Source organism: Gallinula chloropus (genome assembly GCF_964237585.1).
Source record: "Gallinula chloropus genome assembly, chromosome: 2".
In the NCBI taxonomy this organism is placed as follows: domain Eukaryota; kingdom Metazoa; phylum Chordata; class Aves; order Gruiformes; family Rallidae; genus Gallinula; species Gallinula chloropus.
In genome coordinates this window covers 36,438,450-36,457,026 of record NC_140086.1, presented here as the reverse complement: position 1 = coordinate 36,457,026, position 18,577 = coordinate 36,438,450, and the positions used below count along the sequence as shown (strand labels likewise).

The 18,577-nt window shown below is 39.0% G+C and overlaps 1 protein-coding gene across 6 annotated transcripts in view; it reads left to right on the top strand.

Annotated features, from left to right (window-relative positions):
- The window catches only part of SULF1 (sulfatase 1), a gene marked incomplete at both ends in the record, with an annotated part of 63,003 nt that extends 45,826 nt beyond the window's left edge, over positions 1-17,177 (top strand). For 4 of the 6 annotated variants that reach the window (XM_084259956.1, XM_084259955.1, XM_084259954.1 and 1 more), the window contains 10 exons: positions 2,497-2,713; positions 5,501-5,747; positions 6,855-6,951; positions 7,046-7,140; positions 7,551-7,616; positions 8,069-8,241; positions 9,629-9,771; positions 9,878-10,001; positions 10,920-10,953; positions 16,354-16,384. In XM_084259956.1, the coding sequence (XP_084116082.1) occupies positions 2,497-2,713; positions 5,501-5,747; positions 6,855-6,951; positions 7,046-7,140; positions 7,551-7,616; positions 8,069-8,241; positions 9,629-9,771; positions 9,878-10,001; positions 10,920-10,953; positions 16,354-16,384 (1,227 nt within the window). Of the gene's footprint in view, positions 1-2,496; positions 2,714-5,500; positions 5,748-6,854; positions 6,952-7,045; positions 7,141-7,550; positions 7,617-8,068; positions 8,242-9,628; positions 9,772-9,877; positions 10,002-10,919; positions 11,027-16,353 lie in introns of those variants that run through there. The other 2 variants (XM_084259951.1, XM_084259952.1) reach the window with 2 other exon arrangements.
- Positions 17,178-18,577: the final 1,400 nt, after the last annotated feature.

Sequence of the window (18,577 nt, the reverse complement as noted above, 5' to 3'; positions counted from 1 at the left end):
GGGATTCAGGAAAGTTAGTCTAAAAAATTCCATCTGAGAACTCTGAAGCATCTTTATAATGGCACATCTTAAAGTAAAATAAAAAATAAAATAAAAAAGAGGAACTGAATCACACTCAATCTGTTTTAAATAGAAAACTATTACTGGCTTGTAACACAGAGGGTGTTGTTTTGATGTTAGTCATAATACTGTTAAAAGTGATCTAAATGGCTATTGAAGCCACTCCTTGAATCTCTTGCTATAATTAATGTTAGACAAAGGCAATACTTATTTTACTTTATAATGGTGCTTTTGAGACTCACTAAAAACTAGTGCCATATATTTACACACATAACATCTACCCACCAAACACAGGAGATCCAGCGGTGCAGTTGGTTCTTATCCTGCAACAATCTTCTCTTGCTGCCGTAGGAAGAGTGCCGTGCTTTGCAGAATAAAACCCTGCAAAGTGTTACAGATCTCAGACACCTTTACTTGTAGAAAGCCACCTTGTCACTTGTAGGTGTGTGTTTAGACTGGAAGTCTGAGCATGAGTGTAATTTTTCAGGCAACCATCAGACATGTGCAAGTCTGTGGCCTTTTTACACATAGTTTACTGTTCCAGGATCAAAGTCATGCCAATCCACAAGCAAGGTCTCTGAGCATGGAATCCATCTTCCAGCTCAGTCAGAGAGTGCTCTCATGGTGCTGTTGTTCGGAGGCACATCAGCTCACTCCTCAGGTTATCAGGTCAGCGAATCTACCTGAGGATTAGTTTTCTTTCTTCACTCTTCAGTCTGCTTGACAGCACCCTCAAAACAGTCTAGAGCAGCCATTACTTAATGGAAGAGATTCCCAAAATGTATGTGACCTGATATTAGTGTTCATTTCAAAAATTAAGTGGTAGCATTGTTGAGTTTCATTCTCTACACTATTCAGCCAAACTTAATTGCTTTGTATGCAAAGTCTGGTCATTGTGGCTTAAGATGCACAAGTGAACTCAAAACAGGAACAGGCTGCCCAGGGAGGTGGTTGAGTCACCACCATCCAGTCACCACCATCCAGTCACACATCCCTCGATGTGTTCAAAACATGAGTGGATGAGGTACTTAGAGATATGGTTTAGCATAGAACAGGAATGGTTGGACTCAATGATCTTAAAGGTCTTTTCCAACCTAGTGATTCTGTAGTTGGGTAATAGTCATTTATAGTTGTATCCAAATTATAAATAGACATACTATTTCTAGTTCTCCCCATTGTTTTTTGGACTACCACTGACTTAAAATCTTCACAGGCTTCTTAGCTTGTGCATAGGGTGTTACGAGTGCCAGCTATAACCCAGCAGCCATATATGGCAAGTTTTGGGCATGGGCAAAAAAGCTGTGATCTGTCAGCACCTATGCATGTTTAAAAAAAAAAAAGTCATCTAGCTTTTTTAAGACAGTTCAGTGTGGAAAGGAAATTAAAATCCCAGTTGCTTTCTGAAGCATTTTTAAGATAGCAGGATCCACTGGAAAAATCCACCTGGAATCTTCCATCTGGTTCAGTGATGTTGATAATCAAGTCAGACAGATACTGTGCAGACAAGCTTGAAAAAACTCTGTTTCCTCTTATTCTCCCACACTTGCTCTGATATCCAGCACTCATACAACGCCTTTTATAGGTACTTCTTCCAAACTGCATCTTTTTCTCCCATGTCTGATACAAATCTTGAGATTTAAGTATCCAAAGCAGTTTACCCAAGATAATTTACTTGTTTAGGGTGCCTAAGGTAGGTCCTGGCTTGCACTTGCTGGGTGTAGGGATGCTGGCTGGGAGTATCACACTTTCAGGCTTCTCCCTTTTCACATAAAATATAAAGAGCCAGCAATGTTTGTAGGTCTGAGTGGCATGGTTTGCAGGGGCATGTCTTAGGGTGCAGGTCCTAGCTCTGGCTGTTGGTAAGGAAATAAATTAGTAGCTCTTAGCAGTTCATGTATTTTGCTATGAATACATTCACAATTTGTCCACATTTCCAAGGAAACCTGCAACTGAACCAGTTTATCATCATTTCTGAGGAATTTCTTTATTATTTTTATTATTTTCCACTGAATCATGTTAGAAATAGCTCATGGAACAAAGGAACAAAGTTTGTTTTTTCAAAGGAAAAAAGAGTTGCTGAAAACAGCCCTGACAGCTGTACTCTGTGACTCAGTAAATTTAGACTTTTTACTTGCTCCTTTCGGGGATGTGTTTAGTCTAGAAACTCCTGAGTTATATATCTTTTTTGGCTAGGTTGTATTTTTTATGCAGATTTGCAGTGATTTCATTTAAGTTTATGTTTGCTTAGCATGAGAGATTCGCTGAGGAGAATGTGAGTGAATTTAGTCCCTTGAAATGTTTCCCTTCTCAGTTCGTTATTTAAGGGGCTGCTTAATTTTTAAAGCAATTTGCCTGTCTTCTTTTTTGCAACCCACCTGCAAGTAGCAGGGCTTTGGAAGGCAGCTGTGAAACCTTCTTCATTTCCCTCCCTCACAGAAGTGGCAGTGCACGGAGGATGCTTCCGGCAAACTTCGGATCCACAAGTGTAAAGTACCTAGCGACATACTTGCCATCAGGAAGAGGACCCGCAGCATACACTCCCGGGGATACAGTGCTAAAGACAAAGACTGCAACTGTGGAGACACTGATTACCGGAACAGCAGGACCCAAAGGAAGAATCAAAGGCAGTTCTTGAGGAACCCTAACGCGCAAAGTAAGTGCTACCCGGTCTCTCGGACTCTCGGGCAAAGAGCAATGGGAAATGACGAGCAGAGCGTTGGTTTACCAGCGCACTCTTGTTTTCACCTCCGTATCTAATGAATCCATCCGTAATTAGCAGCCAGGTTCTACATAATTGCCTCTGTAATAGCGGTAATAATCACAACAGTATCGATCTTTTGCACGTCGATGAGGGATCATCTTTAGGCGGGCGGAGGTGGCGGCGATGCTCTGGGGCCACCTATCGCGCTGCTCGGGCGCGGCAACCCGGCGCCCGCCGCGGGTGCACCCAGACAGCACCGCTGCCTGCCGATGGCCCGGCCGAGCGGGTTTTTGCCTCGTTAAGGCTGGATTCCCGTGCTGTTTGGCGGCATTCCACAGGCGTCTTTCCACGCGAGACGCCGCAGTGCTGTGGCTGCTCTCCGCCTGGAACGCTGCTCGGCTCTCGCTTCCCCGCGGGCCAGCAGCCGGCGTCCCCGCCGGGACACGAGTGAGATCGCAGTGTCCTCTAGTGGAGCGTGGGCCGAAGAGAACGTGTGCAAGCGGGTTTTAGGACAGCGGGACTCGGATTTGTTTCCGCGGATAATTTCTACCAAAGAAGCCTATTTAAAGAATTTCAATTTGTTTAAAGTTGTTTTAAATGGAACAAGCTGTTTTCTTCTGTCTGCCCAGGGATGAAAGTGAACAGTCCTGTAGCTACAGGCAAGCAGACCCGGATTTCAGGTTTTGTATAAGAGCAGGCTGTATTCTGCAGCTCTCCTCGAGAATACTGGACCCAGGAATGAAATAAAAATGAGTATTTAAAACAGGAAGATAGCGGAGTTGTCTGAGAAAGGCAAAAGTTAGAAGATGCTACACAGATGTCTATGCAATAAGAAAATAATGTCAGTATAATTAAAAATATTTCCTGATTTAAAGCCTCCCCCACTCTGGATCTGACCAAGAATCCCCGGTATTCTTTGTACATTCAACCACAACATTGTCTGTCTAGAGCTGGCTCATTGTTGAAACTAAAGGCTGCCTCGATCTAATTTCTTCCATTTGTTTAGTACCATCTAAGGAACTTCACGGTGTGTACAGGCAGAACGCTGCTCAGAAGTCTACATGTCACAGACTGACAGGGTGACCCCCCAAACTGGGGAACGTTCCCCTAAGCGATATTTTTAAGGAGAGTTGCCTGTTGTCCACCTTGGAAATAGAAGCTGTTTCCAGCATCCCAGCAAGGGCTGAATGGTGATTGCAATGATGGGCAAAGTGACGTAAACAGAGAAAAGGGGGAAGAGTGGAAAACATATGAAGGGGGCATCAGAAAAATCTCCATTTGTTATGCTTTCCTCCTTTACAACATTCTTGTTCCTCTTCCCTCCTCCAAATGTATCTTAGCACTTATCTGAGTGGAGCACAGAAAGACTTGTGATGATGAGACATTGTTAAGCAAATGACTAGTTCAGGCCTCAGATTTTAGATGACACATGGATAAGATGCTTTTATATTCCAGATTCTTTTTGTGACTTGGTTAATAAATAGCATCAGAGTGTGCTACAGTGCCAGAAATTGTCCCATCTGACCCCATGAATCTTTCTGCATTACTTTATTTAGGTGTAATATAGTTATAAATCAGGAAGATGCTCCTCACAGTGTTAATTGTCTTAGTTAATTCAATGCATATACATTGCTGCACATGAAAAAACACCCAACACAGTAACCAAAACAGCTGGAAACCTGTTAAACTCAAAGCTTTCAATAGGTAAATGTGACACAGTAAACCTCACAGCAGGTCTATAATGCAGCAAGTTTTTGGTGGTCTATGACTTCTACACATAGATAGAGATGATGTGTGTGTCAAAGTATATATACATAGACACATACAGATACATACATATTGATATATGATGGATTCTTGCCCTTTTAGTCCCTAGCTTTGAAAAGGAACCTTTGAAAAGGAAAAGGTGTTATCCTTTTTTAATTAATTTTTATTCTTAAGCAAGTCAAACATCTCACATGCCAATTCACAGGTGTGACCTTGTTTCACAGTACTGAATGGTTTAACTTTCTAAAGTGGTGTCTAATCCTGTGGTCTCTGATTTTTTGAGTGTCTCTTTCTAAAGATCTGATTTCTAAGATACTGGTTTTATTTGTGGATGTAGATGCTAACTGTGGCTTAAGGTCAGACTAGCATGAAATGCAAACCCTGAAGCAATATACTGTCATGCTACACATGAAAGTGTGGGTGCCAACATGTTCAGCCTAGAGAAGGGAAGGCTGCGGGGGAACCTCATTGCAGCCTTCCAGTACCTGAAGGGAGCATACAAACAGGAGGGGAATCAACTTTTTTAAAGGGTAAACAATGGCAGGACAAGGGGGAATGGAATAAAGCTAAAGGAGGGAAGGTTTAAATTAGATTTTAGGGGGAAGTTTTTTAGAGAGAGAGTGGTGAGGTGCTGGAACAGGCTGCCCAGAGAGGTGGTGGATGGCCCGTCCCTGGAAGTGTTCAAGGCCAGGTTGGATGGGGTCCTGGGCAACACTGTGTAGATCCAGGCCTGGAGGTTGGTGTCCCTGCCTATGGCAGGGGGGTTGGAACTCTGTGATCCTTGGGGTCCCTTCCAACCCAGACCCTTCTATGATTCTATGATCTCAAAATATAAGTTTCTGTGAAGCTGAAGAAAAAATAATCCAGTTTTACTGAACGGCATTCTTGCTCTTTGGAGCGTGCTGTGTGTCCATAGCATGGGTCATGTAGAAATGTTTGTGCAATCCAGAATGTTTCTTTCTTCTGCTTCAGAATACAAACCCAGATTTGTTCACACTCGCCAAACCCGGTCCTTGTCTGTGGAATTTGAAGGCGAAATATACGACATAAATCTGGAAGAGGAAGAACTGCAAGTCTTAAAGACCAAAAGTATCACCAAGCGTCACAACGCTAAAAATGAGGAAGAAGCAGAAGATACTGATGGCGGTCCTGGCGACACAATGGTTGCTGACAGCACTGATGCCATAGCTCAACCCAGCTCTGTCAGAGTGACACACAAGTACAATTTTTTTTTTTAATGTGTTTTTTTTTTTACTTAAAATGGTTTTAAATTGCATTCTCTTTCCTTCCATTTTTAGGATCTTATGATTACAAGTTTTAATACTTTATATCTATCATTGTAGATTTTAGACAAACCTGAGTTGTATTTGTGTGTGTATTTTAAAGGAAGACATCTAATTTAGTCTCATTTCTGATAAGGTGTAGGCATCTCCAAAGGGAGAGACCAAAACCATCTTTGTATCAAAACATGCATCTTACAACAGACCGATCACCCTGTGAAGCTGACACTCTGTTCTTTACAAAGTCTAGGCTATCAGTTTAGCATAGAGGCATAAATTTGAGATGTCTGAAATCCCACTCTAAATGAAGACAGTGTAGATCAATTACATCATCTTTGTTAAACCACAATCATTCTTCTATTCTGGAAGATGCCTGGATTCCAATTTTGAGCCCTACTCTAAAATCTGAGTGAAAAGGCAAAAATCTCAATGTATTTTTTAGTTTAAAAGAGCTAATCTGATTGATCTGAAAAAGCCAGGCAGATCCAGGCAAAAACATCTTCAGTTTTAACCTTTTCATTTTGTTCAAAATATAAATAGCATTTTTCTTTCTTTTTTTCTTTTTTTCCAAAAACATGAAGGAAAACATAAAAATAATTTTAAATAAATAAAATCTTTTCTGAATAAAAACCTGCACTTTGGGTTAAAGAGGCTTTAAATTTTGAACAGATTTTTGTTTAAGTTTCAATTTCATTTATGACTGGATTAAGAATCTCCAAGATGACATTGGGGTTGGACTCAATGGTCTCTTGAGGTCCCTTCCAACCCTTACAATTCTGTGCTTCTGTGATTGCTGTTGCATTTTTGCTTAGCAGACCCAGAGCATCTGTCATGGACAAGGATTTTTTTAATATATTTTGCAGAGGAAACATTGAAGTAATTATTAACATTATTAAGTCAACATAAGGACCATATAGACTTTATTTATTTCTTAACAGAGTATAGCAAAGAATTGCTTAGGAGTGTTAGAAGAAAGAAAATAGCAGGGTAAGCAATTGGGAAACCATTGACCTTCTTTTCCTTATTTGTTAAATTCATGTCTACAGATGTTTTATTCTTCCAAATGACACTATTCACTGTGAGAGGGAGCTGTACCAATCTGCCAGAGCCTGGAAGGATCACAAGGCTTACATTGATAAGGAGGTAAGAGGTATTAGAGGTATTTTAAAATCTGGGTGAAGTCTTTGCACTGCTATGTTTCCAAAGAATTATAATGACTTGGCAATATTCTTGGCAGATTGAAGCTCTCCAAGACAAAATCAAGAATTTGAGAGAGGTTAGAGGACACCTCAAAAGAAGAAAACCAGATGAATGTGATTGTAGTAAACAGAGGTAAGAGAGATGGCTTTCAACACTGAAAGCTACTCCGACTGCTAAGGCTTACATATTTTCCAAGTTTTTTGAGAAAAGAACAAACTTCATTGGTATTTATAGCCAGTGTAGGTACTCATTTTAGGTAGAGCACTTTTAAGACTAGAAGCTACTGTGAACCAAAAAAAGATAAAAGTTAAAATTTCAAAAGTAAATATATTTGTATTCTACTAATGTTTTTGAACCCAGCTGCAGTTTTGCCATCACCTAGCATAGGATCACTCCCACTAATACAACTTCTTCAAATGAAATTATAATCTTAAATCATTCTGTATAGTTCCTTAGGAAAATGTCAAAGAGAGTGTTTCTGGTTTGTTTTTGTGTTGAAAATGTTTTCATGACTTGATAATTCCTGATAATTTTCCCCATAGCTATTACAACAAGGAGAAAGGGGTAAAGGTCCAAGAGAAACTCAAAAGCCATCTTCATCCTTTCAAGTAAGATTTTTATTATCATCTCACTCTCTCAGCTTGCTTTTTTTTGATTTGTTGGCTTTTTTGTCGAGAGGGGAAGAGAGAAGGAGAGGGAAAGGAGAGGTCACATAGCAAACTTTGGAGAAACTGTCAGTAGTTTTGGAGAGACTTGTGAAAGTCTATAGAGAATATTTTTAAAGCCTATTGATAGAAAATGGATGAAGTTAATAATTACATACACTAATCTCATGATTGTTAGAAAGATCCAGTTAAATTTAAATGCAGCAATGCTTCGTTTCTAATGCTTACTGAAGAAAACTTGTCATAACAGCTGGGATAGAAGCTAAACTAGAAGCTAAGATATTCTCACCTTCTATTCTTCAAAAAAGCCAGAAAGACATAAAATCTGCTAGTGCTGCTATTAATCAAATATGGATAGTTCTCTGTAAGCCATGCCCAACTTTCTCTCTGAACAGAGAAGCAGCACAGGAAGTGGATGGAAAACTACAGCTGTTCAAAGAGAACCGTCGAAGGAAGAAGGAAAGGAAGGGCAAGAGGCGCCAGAAGAAAGGAGATGAGTGTAGCCTTCCTGGACTGACATGTTTTACCCATGACAACAACCACTGGCAAACAGCGCCATTCTGGAACTGTAAGTCTGTCTATGTGCAGGCATGTTCTAAGTTATGTATCTTCTGCTGTGTTACAGTTTCCACTTCATGCAATCAGAGAATTATTTAGAACTGGCACTTGGTTAATGCCATTATTCTTAAGTATGAACAATGTCATGTGAGTGTGCTTGAAATTGTCACTTCACTTGTGTATATGAATTTATCACAAAAAGCTGGATGCTAAATGCTGCAAAAGCAAAAAGGAGAGGTCTAAAACATAGACTTTTGTAACCAGCCACTGAGATTTGTGTCATCTCTCGGAGATCAAGATGACAAAATATTTCATAGGATTTTTAATTGGGTTTCCAGTTATTAACAAAAGCCTTGCTCTTCCAATTGTCATAACTCCTTTTTGGGTTTTAATTTTGTCGCAAACTTCAGCACATCAGAAGTCTACTTCCATTTTATGATTTTGGTTTCAAAGTGTATCCCACCTTACTGTGATGAAAATATAAATGCTATCCCTGATGAATTCTTACCATAATTTCCATTTTTTATATTATAAAAGAATTTAAAAATCACAACTGTGAACACTCACCTGGTATATTTTAAGTTCCTTTAAACTTCAGGGTATACAGATAACCATCCTATTGAGGCATACTTCAACATTTCTGCTTATTCAGCATCAACAAAATAGCATCTTTAGTGGCAGAAGAAGAAATTTAAAACTTTACTTCCAAAAACTTCAAGATCAAATGATGATCAAGTTGCAAGATATTTGACTTGAAGCAGAAAATTTCCTAAGAGCAATTTTTCATTTGGAGAAAGATGTTGTCTCCTAGTGGTCATCTGTTCCGACTGCACTAGAACTTCTGCTAATATACCTTTTACGTTGAAGTTCTTCAAGCTGACTCATGCTTTCTCAACTCCATCTCACTGTTATGTCAGGTAGCAATCTGGCCTTCCACTGTAGTGCTTACAATTCTTACAAGTCATTTTCTGTTGTACTTGCATCTAAGGGACTTTACTAGATTAAGGTTACATGTTAGAGAAAACAGTATTGTTCTGTATAGTAAGCAATTCCAGTGGTTCCTGTACGCAAATCTTAAGGATCAGGATTTGTCTTGTTTGTTTTTTCTAAAATCTGAATTCTGCTCAATCCCAACAAACCATATATAGCTCAGAGCAGAATGTCTGGTTAATTATAGGATCTACTATCTCCTACTTTCATTAACCTTATGTCTGTAGAAATGATGTTACAAACATTTATTCTGTTTTAGATGTGAATCTAATATTAGTCAAATATAAGATTTTTTTTAAATTGATCTGGAACTTAAGTACATGAAAACCTATAGAAGTTTCACTAGTAGAAGAAAAAAAGCATATTATTTTTCACTGAAAGCCAATAACTTGTTTCTTTAATTACAGTGGGCTCTTTCTGTGCTTGCACAAGCTCAAATAACAACACTTACTGGTGCTTGCGGACAGTTAATGACACCCACAACTTTCTCTTTTGTGAGTTTGCAACTGGCTTCTTGGAATATTTTGATATGAACACTGATCCCTATCAGGTAAACCCCTTTCTCTGTTACAAAATGTTGTAAAACAAAGTCCTTCCATGTTTTTTTTTTAATTTCTGTTAACAATTATTTCTTCCCCCCTTCCTCTTTTTCTCAGCTGACTAATACAGTCCATACAGTGGAAAGAGGCATTTTGAATCAGTTACACATACAGCTGATGGAACTTCGAAGCTGTCAAGGTTATAAGCAGTGCAATCCGAGGCCAAAGGGACTTGAAACAGGTACAAGAAAAATAGAAAACTACATCATTTCCATTTTGTTCCTCTTTTTTTTTTTCTTTCTTTTTTCTTTTTTTTTTTTTTTTTCTTCCGCTGAAGTACTAATTGTATCCTAAGTATTGCTTTGAATAGTTTGGAACAATCCCCACACACCATCCTGCACTGCTGCATGACCAGGAAGCTTCTTTGCAAGTTCACACAGGTTTTTCTAGACAACTTATTAATGGCAAACAAAGACATGTGACAGAAACACTGCAGGAAGGTTTTCATTGTATTCAAGTTAATAACAAGTATATGCAGATCTTGATATTCATAACTCTTTTCTCTGTTGCAGCGTTTTCTTGGTTAGGGTTTGAGGTTGTTTTGTTAGTTCCCACTAGCAGGTGAGGTATTAAATCCCATGTTTATTTCCAATTGCTGTCTGCCTATATCCACAAGCTCAGGCTCTACACCCCAACTGAGCATTGAAATTGCAAACATCTAACCAGCAGTACTCTGCTCCAACTTTGAGGAAAGCAGTATTTCCTTACAAAAGTCTCTGAGTACAAAATTGTATACTTCATAACTGTGGCATTCATTGCACTTGGAATTGGTTGATTAAATATTGTGATTTATTTTTTTTTTTCTTTACAGGAATACTCCCTTCCATATAATTTGTGGTGTTGCATCTTTGTATTTCTTTCTTCAGCTACAATTGTTTCTCTTTTTTTTACGATATCTAATTGGGGCTTTTGTTATTTTTCAAAGACTGTGGTTCTTTTATACAAAACTTCCAGGAAATCTTTGTTGGACTGCAGCTCTGTCTTTAACACAGTACATTTCTTTTTAGGAATTAGATGCTGTGCATGGAAAACTACATTGTGAATGGTTTTACAAGTTCTAAACACTAACAAAAATTACTCTTGTATTTTCCTATATCAGGAAATAAAGATGGAGGAAGCTATGATCCACACAGGTATCCACACTTTTTTATTCTCCTCAGCAGCTTCTTTCCAAATAATTGCATGACCCCAGTCCATTTCAACTAATGTCTGTATCCCGCCATGTTGCACACAACATAGCTTTGATGCATGCGTTTTCTAACTACTCTACACTGAACTGGGCCATTGTTTTTTAGACCTACCATTCTGCATTTAACGTAGCTCATTGTCATAGCAAGACTTCATGCAGCTCATATTTCATGCCTGTATTTCTTAGATGTTTACACAGGGTAAATGACACCAAAATAATCACTGGGGTTTGGGTTGTTTTCCTGTTGTTGGTTTCACTTTGGATGGGTTGGGGTGGGGGGTTTTTTCTGTTTTTATTTAGGAAGACTATATAGCTGCCTTGGAAATGTAGAACAACGGGCTTTAAAAGTTTTGTGAGGTTTATGAGTCCAAAAAAATAGCCCAAAAAGACTAACCAAACCTATGGAAGTAATGTAAAATCTTCTTACTGGCTTCAGGAAATATTGGCAGATGCCACTTTAAGCAAAGGCAGTGCTCAATGTGAGGTCAGAAGCCAGCAGGAGACAGTCTGATAAGCGTGACAGAAAGACTGTGGCAGAAAACCCTCCTTTGGGCTCGGGGGGGACGATGCTTTCAGACCAGCTCACACATGCATGTAACAAAATTTCTTTAAAAGGTTGCAATATTTGAGCTGAGGAAAGGCACCAGATGAGGGGGGATTTTTTTATACCTAAGGGGGGTTTTATGCCTTTTTTTATAGCTATATCTGAGGAGTACAAGAAAGACTGCTGTTTATTACTCCTACATGTTCATCATGCAGAGCCTTGTTACTCATGGTGGAGGAATCTGTGAAACATAAAGCAAAAGCCCTGAAGAGACTGAAAACACCTCTTAACACTACTGCACTTGCTCTACATTCAGCAATACTTGTACTCAGGGGAAAAAAAAAACCAGATTAGAAGAAGCCCATCAAGTGTCATATTTAGACTTGGTATCTTCTCATGGTATATCAGTTTTATACATTTTCAACTCCATGCACTTTGATGGAGCAGCTCTTGATATACATTATTTGCCTGAGGCATAAACTGGGTTGAAGGAGCATACGAGTCACCACGAAACTTTTGTTTTTCACAGGGTCTTCTGGAAAGAGCCTTGTTATTAGTTCCTAGCAGCCAGGGGACAATTAAGATCATTTCAGTGTTTTACAGATCTCCAATTTAAGCAGCTATTTTTCCCTTGCAGCTAATTTTGCATTTTCTCATTTGAGTAGTTTTGGGATGTAGGAAAATGATGATTTTTTGTTTGGTTACATCCCAGTTGTTTGCATTGCTCACTACAGTCTGGGGGGAACTGGTTACTACAATAATAGAAAGTAATCCTTATAATTATGCTTTTAATTCTTTCATTAGAAGACAGGCTTGTAACCATTCCTCATTTTAACCACAGATCTAACAGAAATGGCATTTTTGAATTATAGGATTGCATGAAATAGTAAAGCACAGAGGACTGATCTGTAAATGGCATCTTGCTACACTGTTTAGTAATGAAAACATTTTCACTTCTGACCAAATCAGTAAATATTCTGCTCCCGGGATAAATAGCAGGTATAGTATAAACAAGTGATATTACTTTGTGCCATTCCACCCACCCAGTTTCTCAGAATACACAGCTACTCAAGTTCAGCATTTTTGTTCAAGCCCCATCATGCTAGAAATTGCTGAGGTTTTCTGTAAAATAACAACAACAATTAAATTAACAGAAAAAGTTTCTCAGGAATCACTAAAAGGATCTCTTAGAGTATCCATTTCTTGATGCCTGCAGAGGAACCAACAGAAACAAAAAATCCCTGTCATCTGAATTACCCCTTAGGCTTCCTTCAGACACCTGCCATGACACCTGGATCCAGGTGTCTTGGTCTTAGAGTGGAATCCCTCTCTAGGTTTCCCCAAGTTGAAAAGTGAGATAGTTTCTTCCACCAGACCTGTTTCCAGTTGAACACATCCTGAGTTACTACATCATGACCTGTGTTGCCAGTACAAAAATGGGACACCAGGCCATATGGAAACACTAGGCATAGTGCTGTTTGCTTAACACACAGGGAGAGAGCATCAGTAGGAAAGAACGGGTGTCACCTCTGTCCTTTGATGGACAGCACATGACTCCACAGACATGGATGATTACAGTATGTGGGATATTGCTTTCTCTTTTCTCCTGCTTGTCTGATGTTTTCCAAAGCCACCCAAGGAGATGACTGGACCTACTTGTCTTTAGTCTCAGCAGAGATAGATCCAAATCTCATAATAGTTTTGAGGCAACACAGCCACGGATGGCATCATGGGACTCCAGGTTGTGATAATTGGAGAAGGAAGCTTAGCTAATGCTTGATTTTAAAAATTCAGATGTATTACTATGAACAGTTAGCAACAATTCTCTCTCTTTTGGGTTTATGACATAGCTGAGAGATTCCAAAATATTGATCAAGGAAACTGCTGCCGTGCTGTTACTGAAATGCAACTCATCTGCACTTTCTTATTTCACGTCTATTTGTAATGAGATTTCTTACAGGGGAAAACCTTTTCTTTCCTCTCTCCTTCCCCCCATATACTTCCATTTCAGTGGGAAACTTGTCACGCTTACCACTGAAGTGTGGAATTAAGCTGTGAGGTGACTTGCTTGGTCAATGAACATACAGCCAGCTCTAGGACCTTCAGACTTCGCTTTCCTATTTGTTTAACGTGTATGTACACAACTTTAAGCAAGTTATTTTTTTCTGCTTGACACAAAGCTCATGGAACAATTCCTAGTGCCTTTCCAGCTCCGAAACTCCTCTGAGACTGCAGAAACAGTGCCACGCTTAGAGGGGGAAAAAATAGCTCCAGCACGAAGGACCATGTAGCTCTGAGTCTTGGAGCTATTTTGTAGGAACACAGCAAACTCCTTGCTGATCTTATTTTCATGCAGCATAGTCCTATTGCCCTGAAGCTGATGGAAACCCTGCTTCTCCTCACCTGCCTCCTGACATCCCTGCTGCCCACCCTGCCACCCCAGCCAGTTTGTCCCACTACCTGAGACAAGCATGAGAGGATCCTCAGGTCCCAGTTACCTTTCTGGTCCCTGTTACCTTTCTGGTCCCTGCTTTGCCCCCCACTGCCCTCATCCATCCTCCAACCTGTTACTGGTCAAACACCAGCACTCCAGTTTCAGTTTCTGCCTTCACACACCAAACCACTTTGTCTACTGACTGTTCCTTCAGCAGTTTGTTTTCTTATAAAGGCTCTGATTTGGCAAAGAAAAGGAAAAAAAACCCTATCAACACAAGTTATAACAGAGAAAAATTTAAACATTGTCACATTTGCAGTGTGGTTAATATCTTAAAAATTAAATTCCTCAAAACTATATCCCTTCCTAAGATCTTTTCTAGGGCCCTTTATGCCTCTAAGCACTGGAATAATGAGACTTCCTTCTTGAAACCTCTGCAGCATTTAATTATTTTTTGTTTCAGGAAACAAATTTTCCACAATTTGACTTACAGAGATGGTGCTCACGTGGTCATGGCATGATTTCATTTCTCTTGTCTACTTCAGGAAAAGAAAGAAGAAAGATGCTCTGTCATAGCTGCTCTACAAAATAAAAAAAAATTGTTGCCTCCTGTAACAGGGAGTTCGCCAAGTGTTTCTAGAAATTGCTTTAAAAAAATAAGATATTTAAGTTTTAAAATAATTATTGTTTTTGTATTAAGTGAAGAAACATCAATTAAGGTCTAAGACTGAGGTGTTTACAAGTAAGGAAAGAGGAGGTCTCCCTTTGGTGGGAATAGGATAAGGCCACTCATCTTAAGAAAATCTCACGTTTTTTTCTGACCATGATGGTGCTTTTCTGGCTTCCTGTATGATGGAGTAAAGATCATTTTTCCACTGAAAAATCCCAAGCTGGACAAGAAGCAGAGAGTATAAAATGATAGATATAAGTAGTATCTTCTGTTTTCCTTGAACAAAGAGAAAGGTCAAGTTAAAAATGTGAAAAAAATAATGGAGATGCCAAGAACTCACTGTAGGATGAAGGGCTCGATGTTGACAAATACCAGTTCACGCTGTTGGACTACAGCCACTTGAATTTCCGAGGTACTTACTATAAGCCTGCTTACCTGTACAATTTTCAGAAAGCGAATAAGTCATCTCAGTGAACTAATTACTAAATATTGCCTGCAACATCATTTGTAAGGACGACTTCGCCACTTTCCCTGACAGGCTTTTGCATTACCTGATTAGTTTTTCCTTGTAGTCCACTTTGTTGATAAAATCTTTGGACTGAACACAGGTTGCATAGTGAATTAAATGAAATAGCGATGTTCAGCGTTACTTGACAATGCACGTTTGATAAGCTGGGTCAAGTGAGTGACTTTTTTAAATCCTTTGGAAATGGGTCTCCTTCATGGCTTTGCTCTTCCAAGCTGTGATCAGTATAAAAATGCATCCCCATTACTACTTGCAGAGACATATGTACACCCTTTATTCAAACTTAATATTTGATAAAGCTGTTGGACATTTTCTCTGAAAGATTTTTTTTAAAATTTAAAAATAAAAAAAGAAATCAATTGGGAGCTTCTATACTTATGTATATTTTAATACTATTTGACAGAGTGGTTCAGTCCTATAAATTAATTCACTCAAAGTTTTTACAGCCTAATTCCTCAAAGTAAATTAAAATGAATGTTTACGAAGTAAATAAGGTATGTCCTTCAGTTGTCATTTATTAAATAAAACTTAGACAGGTGGTTTGTCGACCTTCAGTTGTCATTTATTTAATAAAACTTAGACAGGTGGTTTGTCAACCGTATATCTCAAGCTACCCACACACCAAATTCCCATAGGCATTGTTTAAGCTCAGGTCAGTAATGGCTTTCAGAGCCAGTCCCATCTTTTATACTTAACCATCGCTCGTTTATTCAGTATTTTGGTGAAGGGCTCAGGGAAGACAATTGGATTACTTGTGTATCAAAACACCTTTCCTGCCTTGAAGTATCAGAAGAAAGATTTATCTCTGCCTGTCATCATAGACACTCATTAGACCAGATTTTGCTCTTGTTTTACTCAGTCCAAGGACATAGCAGAAGACAAGGAGTTTCTTGCTGTGTGTTTGGCAGGACCTGTGAACATGCCTGAGGTCTGAGCCATCAATACGATGACAGAAGATGTGGAGTGTCTTACATTTTGAGCTACATACATTATGAATAGTGGTGACGTTATGAATAGTGGTGGCGTTATGAATAGTGGTGACGCTATCAATAGTGGTGACGTTATGAATAGCAGTGCTTTCAGGTGAATTGGAGTAGCAACACATGGGAAAGCTTTGCTTGCACTTTTTAGCTGGTGTTCATCATTAGGTTTTATTCTCTCTTTCAACAGAGGACAGTTATGGGATGGATGGGAAGGCTAACCTGCCCCATTTCACTGGAGACATCAACTGGCAAGGACTGGAAGACTTGTACAGTGTGAATGAAAGTGTATATGAATACAGATACAACTATAGACTTAGTCTGGCTGACTGGACTAATTACTTGAAGGATGTAGATAGAATGTTTGCACTGCTGAACAGTTACTACCAGCAAAATAAAACAGACAAGGCTAACGTTGCTCAAAGAAATGAGGATGGGGACGAATCATCCACACCGTTTACCTTGGTGGAAATGACTTCTGCGGAAGAGTCGAGCGGCCTTCCTGCAGAAGACTTGCGGCTTATCACGCCAACGGACTTCACAGCCCTCGCTTTGAGCACAGTGAATTTAAGTCAGGAGAGGAAACTTGAATTAAACAATGATATTCCTGAGAAAAGTAGTTTGAATGATGCACACTGGAGAAATAATCATCAAGCGAAAAAATGGATGGAGGATAAAGAATCGGACCGTTTTGATATGGATTTCAGTGGAAACGGTCTGATAGAGTTGGAGTCCCGGCATGGCTTCATGCTACAACCCATCAGCATCCCACAAAAAGACACTCATCAGGACAGTGACGCTGTGGAAGACATATTTGAAGATCAAATCTATCTTCCCATGAGGTCCGATGAACCCCTTGTTCATCAGCCTGTAAATGTATCCATAAGGGATTCATCTATCGGTACCCAGAAAACAGGAACTTCCTTTAATAAACCAGAACAGAGTCTTGCAGGGGAAATTTCACAGCTCCTGAACGTAGAAGGCAGTGCCTCAACTCCACTCTCCTTGGACTAGATCAAGTTGCAAACCGATATAAATAAGTTCTCCTTTTTCTTATTAGCAAACTAATAAAGGTAATCACAACAACTGACATTCCATGTTTATTGTAGACACAATTTGCAGCTAAATTGAGCCCGACTCAGTATTTGTCTGTGTGCGTTATTATTTTTCTCTAATTCCCACGCACATATTTTCACAGCAATTTTCCCCACTGGGAAGCCAGATTCCCAGTTTTTAGTGAAGAGAAACAGTGTTAGCTTTCAAATGCAGTCGTGCATTCTCCAAAAGCTACAAATTATTTCTTCGAAGAGGATGTTCCGAGTTACTTTTGCTACTTCCAAATGATCCCACCAAGAATGAATGTTTCAGTCCACCCAATCTGTCCGCGTAATGTCTTTTTCATAAGTTATTTTAACCACTGGAAATTCCTAATGTCATGTTTTTAAGTAAATATGCACTTTGAAAAACCTGTATGCCATACCACCCATGAACCTATGACCTTACGTGTTCTTGGCTTGCTCATTGCCTGGTGTAATTGTGAAATCAATAAACAGATTGACAGGAAGGAGGTAAACAGCAGCACAGACTGTTGAAACAGATTCCTTGAATATTATTTTAGCAAAAATATTGCATGTTTTTTGTTACTTTGATTTGATTAAACTTACTCTCAGAAAGGTATGGCTAATGATTGTTAATTGTAGGAGGGTTTGTTTATATTGGATTGTTTCCCCATACGTTGATATTGTCAGTATTAAAAATCCACAAGGTTTTTTGACCTTTTTTTTTTCTCTTCTGATACCAATAGAAAGGTTTACATCAGTGCATATGTGCTTTTGTCACTGCATCTGATTTTTACTATCCTAAGCAATATCTTAAAAGCATTTTTATTGTTTTGAGGCTTAAACTGGTTTTGTTTGAACAGGCATTAAAGGGAACGATAAGACCATATGTTAGATTCACATTGGTTTAGATACACAAGGCACATGAGGTACAAAATAGTATTTTAGATAATTTTTGTTGTTGTACTTGAACTTTACCAAACCTTAATTTTTATAAAGTATAATACAAAATTTACTTCGAAAATCCGTATTAGTCAAAACTTAGTGTCTTCCCTTGCTTTTTTCTAAATCTCTAAATAATTAGTGCAGCAACAACAAAAGAGAATTACCTCAAACAGGTGTAATTCCACGGTGTCCAATTCACAGGTGTGTTTCCTATCTCTTACGCGTTATTTAGTGTAGCGAGTACTTTTCGGCTCTTGCAAGCACTGCGGGTTAAACTCACATTCATTGCATTGTATTTTAAGTCGAAACTTTTTAAAAAGGAAATTCTTTCAGTAGGATTTTAATAATTTTAAGGCTCAGTCTTTCTGATGGACTCTGTACATATGTTAAAATTACTAGCTCCTTATCTGA